This window comes from Halichoerus grypus, chromosome 3 (genome assembly GCF_964656455.1).
Source record: "Halichoerus grypus chromosome 3, mHalGry1.hap1.1, whole genome shotgun sequence".
In the NCBI taxonomy this organism is placed as follows: Eukaryota; Metazoa; Chordata; class Mammalia; order Carnivora; family Phocidae; genus Halichoerus; species Halichoerus grypus.
Genome location: NC_135714.1, coordinates 154589919 through 154597508, shown reverse-complemented (window position 1 = coordinate 154597508; position 7590 = coordinate 154589919). Strand labels below are relative to the sequence as shown.

General features: G+C 41.2%; 1 protein-coding gene across 3 annotated transcripts in view; it reads right to left on the bottom strand.

The window, feature by feature from the left end:
- Positions 1-6799: 6799 nt before the first annotated feature.
- Positions 6800-7590, bottom strand: part of INTS9 (integrator complex subunit 9) — a 104910-nt gene continuing 104119 nt past the window's right edge. For all 3 annotated transcript variants that reach the window (XM_078069471.1, XM_036100846.2, XM_078069470.1), the window contains one exon: positions 6800-7541. In XM_078069471.1, coding sequence (XP_077925597.1) covers positions 7365-7541 — 177 coding nt within the window. In that variant the 3' untranslated portion in view covers positions 6800-7364. The remainder of the gene's footprint in view (positions 7542-7590) is intronic.

Below are 7590 nucleotides of genomic sequence, written 5' to 3'. Positions count from 1 at the left end.
AACATTTTCAAGCCTTAAAAAAAAAAAAATCAATTCCCTGAAGTAAATTACTAAGTCATAGGATATATGCATTTCTATTTTTAAGCTATTGATCAATTGTTCTACAATTTGTAATAATTTACATGTCTCTCAGAAATATTAATAAAAATGACATAATGTGTTTAAAAAAATGCACAATTCAGTGGTGTTAAGCACACTCACAGTGTGTGACCATCACCACCAGCAATTCCCGGGGCTTTCTCATCTTCCCCACAGGAAGTCTGTGCCCATTAAACAACAGCTCCCTGTTCCTCACTCCCTTCAGTCCCTGACAACCTCGGTGTTGTCTCCATGAATTTGTCTATTCTGGACATTCATGTAAATGAAATCATACAATAGCTAGTCTTTTGTGTCTGGTTTATTTTACTCAGCATGTTTTCAAGGTTCATCATGTTGTAGCATGTGTCAGAACTTCCTGTTTTAATTTTTAAGTGGGCTCCACGCCCAGCATGGAGCCCAACACAGGGCCTGAACTCATGTCCTCGAGATCAAGACCTGAGCTGAGATCAAGATTCGGATGCTTCACCAACTGAGCCCCCCAGGTGCCCTCAGAACTTCCTGTTTATGGCTGGTAATATTCCATTTTACACACACACACACACACACACACGGTCTTGGAAATTTGTTCCTCTCTACTTATGAGAAATTTAGGAGAAACTTATGTTTTATCTGTTATTCCTGTGAGCTCAAATCAAAAGAGCACAGTGCACAGATTATAACAGGTGCCTATTAAATGTTCATTGATGATTGGAAGGGCCTATTGATGACTGGAAAAGACTTTATAACATCAAAATTCACTATTTTCAAAATACTGTGAGTACTGTAACTAGTTACTAGATTAAAAATTTATATTAGATCATCTCGAAAGTGTCAGCAAACTTTTAGTTGATCATGTTTTTAGTAATCCAAAATTTGTATATTCAGATTAAAGTTACTTTTTATTTGTGATTGATTTCCTAGTCAGATATCAGGAAGACTCATAAATGGGTTAGGAATTATTACCATGGCTTGTCGTAGAGAAGGGTAAAAGATCAATTCTGCTAGCACAAGAATTATTGTGCACAGGGTACACCTCCGTTTTTTACATAACAACATAAGAGAAACAAGAAGCAGCCTGTATGCCTAATGACAAGACGTGGGCAAAACACTCAAAGACCTGCGGTACTATGACTCAAAAAATGCTTTAAGTTTAATACATGTAAAATCATGTTTCACCAGCTTTACTGCTATTATTGACATACATACCATGTAAGTTTAAGGTGTACAACGTGATGATTTGATACACGTACGGACTGAGAAATGATTACCATGATAAGGTTAGTTAACAGCTCCATCTCCTCATGTAATTACCATTTTTGTGGTGATAACTTTTAAGATCCACTCTTTTAACTTTCAGGTATATTTTACAGTATTGTTAATTAGTCATCATGCTGTACATTAATCAGAGCCCCAGAACTTACTCATCTTATAGCTGAAGTTTGTACCCTTGGAACAACATCTCCCCATTGCCCCCACCTCCCAGCCTCTGCAAGCACTATTCTACTATTTCTTTGAGTTTGCATTTTTTAGATTCCACATATGAGTGAGAAGAGAAGGGAACACCTTGGAGATATTGCAGGTTCAGTTCCAGGCCACTGCAGTAAAGCGAATATTGCAATAGAGAGAGTCAAATTAGGTGTTTGGTTTTCTAGGGTGTATCAAAGTTATGTTTATAGTGTCGTCTGTTAAGTGTACAACAGCAGTATATCTAAAAAATACATCCCTTAATTTAAAAATACCTCACTGATAAAAAATGCTGACCATCATCTGAGCTTTCAGTGAGTTGTAATCGTTTTGCTGGTGGAGGGTCTCATCTTGACGCTGATGGCTGCTGATGGATCAGGGTGGGGGTGTCGAAAGCTGGGGTGGCCGTGGCAATTTCTCAAAATAAGACAACAGTGAAGTTCACCACAGTAGTTGACTCTTCCTTTCATGACTTCTCTGCAGCACGTGATGCGGTTTGATAGCATTTTACCCACAGAACTTCTTTCAAAACTGGAGTCATTCCTCTCACACCCTCCTGCTGCTTTATCAACTAAGTTTCTGTAATATGCTAACTTCTTTGTTGTCATTTCAACAGTCTTCTCAGCATCCTCACCAGTAAGTTCCATCTTAAGAAACCACTTTCTTTGCTCACGCATAAGAAGCAACTCCTCACCTGTTCAAGTTTGATCATGAGCTTGCAGCAGTCCAATCCCATCTTCAGGCTCCTTTCTAATTCCAGTTCTCTTGCTGTTTCCACCACATCTGCAGTCACTTCCTCCACTCAAGTCTAGAACCTTCAGCTTGTAAAAAATGCAGTATCTGCAAAGCACAGCATGAGGTGTGCCTGGACAGTATTTGTCTTTCTTGGACTTATTTCACATAGCATGATGCCCTCCAGGTCCATCCGTGTTGTAAAAGGCAGAATTTGTGTTTTTTTATGGTTGAATAATATTCCATATTGTGTGTGTCCCACCTTTTCTTTATCCATTCATCCATCGCCGGACCCTCAGGCTGCATCCATGGCAGCTCCTCTGCCTTCTGCTGCAGTGAACATGGGGGCTGCAGATGTCTGAGACAGTGACTTCATTTCCTTGGGCTATCTGCCTAGAACTGGGATGCTGGGTCATACGATAGTTGTATTTTCCATTTTTGGAGGTACTTCATACTGTTCCGCAATAGTTGCACCAATTTACATTTGTACCAACAGTGCACGAGGGTTCCCCTTTCTCCACATCCTCGCCAACCCTTGTTATTTCTTGTCTCTCTGAGGATAGCCATTCTGACAGGTGTGAAGTGCTGTCTCATCGGAATTTTGAACAGTTACATTTTCCTGACAATGAGTGACGTTGAGCACCTTTTCATATACCTGGTGGCCATTTGTATGTCTTCTTTGGAAAAATGTCTATTCAAGTCCTTTGCCCATTTTTTAATCAAGTTGGTTTTTTGTTTTTTTTTGCTGTTGAGTTGTTTGAGTTCTTTATATATTTTGGGTATTGATTCCTTATCATATAGATGGTTTGCAAATATTTTTCCCCATTCAGTAGGCTGCCTTTTCATTTTGTTGATAGTTTCCTTTGCTGAGCAGAACTCTTTTTAGTTTGACATAGTTCCACTTGTTGATTTTTGCTTTTGTTGCTTATGCTTGGTGTCATATCCAAAAAATTACTGCCAAGGCCAGTGTCAAGCAGCTTTCTTCCTATGTTTTCTTCTAGTGGTTTCAGGTCTCAAATTTAAAGCTTTAATCCATTTCAAGGTATTGAGTGGTGTGAGATAGTTCAATTTCATTCTTCTGCATGTGGTTATACAGTTTCCCATTTATTGAAAAGACTATCCTTTTCCCAATGAGTATTCTTGGCTCCCTTGTCAAATATTAGTTGACTAAGTGTGGGTTTATTTCTGGGCTCTGTACCATTGGTTCATGTGTCTATTTTTATGCCAGTACTATACTGTCTTGATTACCATAGCTTTGTCATAAAGCTCGATATCAGGAACTCCAGCTTTGTTCTCTTTCAAGATTACTTTGGCTGAATATTCAGGGTCTTTTGTGGTTCCACACAAATTTTAGGGTTGTTTTTTTCTATTTCTGTGAAAAATGTCATTGGAATATTGCTAAGGATTTTATTGAATCTGTAGATGGGAAAATAATGTTTTTATGATGTGACTAAAACCCATACTGTGCTACCAAGCAGCAGTAGAGACTGTGGTATTTAATCTTCAGTAAATACACTCATGATCGACGCTGGCTCTAGCGTCTGGCGAGATTAGACATTTTTGGCCAAGTTCTACACGGCCTGTCTCTAGTTTTAGTTGCCACTTCCTCGGGAATTATAGTTGGTTATTTCTAACCTCATTGGGTTTAAAGAAGAGTAATGTTGTTTACCCACAGTTCCACTGCAGTGAATTAGAGAACATCAGATGTTTCCTACCTACCCACAGTGTGGCATAAAATGATGAGACAACATTCAACTTTCTTTGTGGCCGCAGGGGAAAAACTGGACTCGGGGCCAGAGAGAAGTGTCTCCCTTTCCTATCCGCCAGTTTGCTTGGCTCATAGGAATGTATCATCAGACAGCTTTGGAGGTTTCTTCACTCTTGTTTCTGTGGATACTTCACTGTAGTTTGGAAAGTCAACTCCTGCCTGTGTAGGACAACTGTGACGTCCAGAAGCTTCAAGCTCCCAAGGGATCAAGGAGAGGCTAAGTAGCTGTTACCTTTACTTGAAAGGAAGTGGACTAACAGGGACGTCCCCCCTTCCCGGCCTGCTTCTGATCCCTGATACTGACATGTGACATTATGGTAAGGCAGATACCACCTACTGGCTATATTTTGGGGAAAGCTGCTTAATCTCTGTACCTCAGTTTCCCCATCCAACATCTTAACTGTAGCCCTGTGGAGAGAGAGCCCTGAGGCAGGAGCGCCCAGCCAGGCCACACCAGATTCTTGACCCACAGAAATGGTGACATAATGCATGTTGCTTTAAGCCACTGAGTTTTGGTGTCATTTGTTACACAACAATAAATACACCACTTCTTAGATTAAAAGAAATAATAAAAATGGGTTCCTCTTCACTAGTAATGGTTTTTCTTTTTTTTTAAGAAAGATTTTATTTATTTGACAGAGAGAGGGGGAGAGCACAAGCAGGGGGAGCAGCAGAGGGGGAGGGAGGGAGAAGTAGGCTCTCTGCTGAGCAGGGAGCCCAATGTGGGGCTCGATCCCATGACCCCGGGATCATGACCCGAGCCAAAGGCAGACGCTTAACCGACTGAGCCACCCAGGTGCCCCACAAATAATGGTTTTTCAATGACTATTTCATCATTAGGATTTTGCTGGGCTTGAGTAGGAACTGTTCTAGACGTCCAACTCTTCACCAGGTCAGTGTCAATAGTCAGTGGGCTGCATTTCCAACAGAGCCACCATCAGTGGTATTATCATGGCGCGGGGAGGCAGGTTCTGCTGTTCCTTCTGGAACTTCTACTAACCAACCTAGTTTGGTATCCAAATATCTGAACTCTAGGCAGTTATTCATAACTGCTCTCTCCTGATACTTGTTTAAGAGCCAGCTTTAGATTTTCTCTCTGCTCTAACACAGGATTCTTTGCTTCTTCCTGCCTCTCTGACTTCTGCCACTCAGTAGGTGGTGGTGACTTGATGACAGTTTTTAGAATTTCTAAGTTATTACTGGCCTGTCAGTTTACGGACTGATTTGCATTTATATACTGTTTGTTTCTTCAGTAATCACCTCTCAAGGGATCAATGCCTTGGGCTCTCTGAGCAAGCCCATTAACAGAAATCAAAGTTGGCCAAATCCAAGTAAAATAAGCATTTTGATTTTCTTGAATTTATACTGCTTTCTCATTTTAAAAGATGTTTGAAATTTAACTTGATTTCCCTCAAAAGTTTTATTAGGAGGTATTCTACATGTGGTGCATATTTACAGTCTCCTCCTAAAAACAAAAGTAAGCTTTCATAGCAATGGCACGTCAATCTCTTGTAACGTCAATCCTCCCCCAAGGCTGTAGGTCCCCCCAGTTTATTCTGTAGATGCATCCTAGGCCCCGATTGATTGGAATGACCCGTACCCTGGAAAACGGGGGCCTGTCAAAGATGAGCATTCCTGTGCCCGAGTCTGGCAAGGGAAACTGCTTGTTTTCCCTCTCTCATGAAGAATCCCTCCTTTGGCAGGGCCATTCCAGAGACAGAATGGTCAATCAACTCTCTCTAAAACCTGAGCCAGTAACAGGATTGTACATAGTTCTTGGCTCACTAAATTCCTTTGTGATGCATAGCTGCTGGCCAAGTTGGAGGACTGACTACTGACTGAATTTCAACCAGTCTTAAAAGATTGTGGGAACAACAGGCTGAACTGGGTCTGCTTCCGAGTTGACAATTTTAAGATGTGCTCTTATCCCCCTTCTTCCAATAATACTCACAAAATTGGCACATGCGTCACAACTGATGCTATCTTAGATGTCACCTGGTAAATATTGGCTTTAAGAAGTTAAGAAGCAGCATTATTGTAAATGTACTAGCTTACTATTAGAAGGGTCTGTGGGCATCCGAGTTTAATGCTCTGCTTAATGCAGAGAATCCTGATCATCTGTGGCAAGGATTAACTAGCGGAGCCTGGGCTGTGTGTTCTGGACCTTTCCTCAGAAGGTTAAGGCTCCTGTTACCAATCTGTGTTGGTTTTTTTTTTTAAGATTTTATTTATATCTATCTTTATTTGAGAGCGCACAAGCTGGGAGAGGGGCAGAGGGGGAGGGTGAGAGACAAGCAGACTCTGTGCTGAGCATGAAACCCAACAAAGGGCGTGATCTCAGAGTCCTGAGATCATGACCTGAGCCGAAATCAAGAGTTGGATGCCCAACATACTGAGCCACCCAAGTGCCCCTGTGTTGGTGTTTTTTATACAAACACAGCTCAGATAAAGTTAAGCACCGTTTCATACAATTTAAGAAGAACATATCTGAGTTTTCTAAATAATGTTGGATTATATGCTTGCATGCACCAAACTAAAATTTGCTATGGTATTTTTTTAAGTAGACTCCACACCCAGCATGGAGCCCAACATGGGACTTGAACTCACGACCGAGATCAAGAGTCAGACACTTAACCGACTGAGTCACCCAGGTGCCCCATTACAGTATTTTCTAAATGTATGCTGTTCTGTATAGTTTCATATTTTTTCAGATACTAAATCAGTGTATACATTCTAGGTTCAACAGAGCACAGGTACTTCTATAAAAAATAAGTTTTATTAACAAAATGGGCTCACAGTATAAAATACATATAGATGGTTCATTATACCAATTTTTTGGATCATCTTTCTCATTAGGTGTAGCACTGTAGACAAGTAAATAAAGCACAAGCAAAGACTAATTCCCCCTGCCCAAGGCCTATGAAACCATGAAAAACAAACACAGACTGCTAAGTCGGTCATCTTTTACCTCCCCTTCCACCATTAACCTCTTTCTTGGAAAGCTGCTTCTGTTACTCTTACGCTACTCCTCAGCTTGCTGCCTTACCATCTTGGCCACCCACGAGAGGCAGAATTGGGAAGAAAATGAGTTTAAGTTTAAAGCAAAAGCTCTTGCCCACAACAGTGCTAGAAATCTAGCCCAGGAGATTCTGGCTGTAACTGCTGATAATCACGTCCCTCAAGGGCCACTTCTTTATTCCTTAAGCCAGAGAACACCACAAAGACATGACCAACTTTTTATGCCCTTCCTCAGTTTGGGCTGGGCAGCCCCAGCGAAGGACGGCAGGATTTCAGTGAAGTAGAAATGGCTTAGGTGTTCCTTTTAGAACTTTTGTAGGAATTTGAGAACGAGGTCCCGCAGTCGTACCCTGAGCATCTCATCATTGTCACAAATGATATGAGTCGAATCTTCCTCAATCTGGATGAGCGTCTCCGCTTCCTGGAGCAGGACAATATGGCCCTTCGCTGTGTCTTCCACCTTAATATCACTGAAGCCATGCTGCTCCAAAAGAAGAGAAAGGAGGATGATGGATACTCTGAAAGCAAGG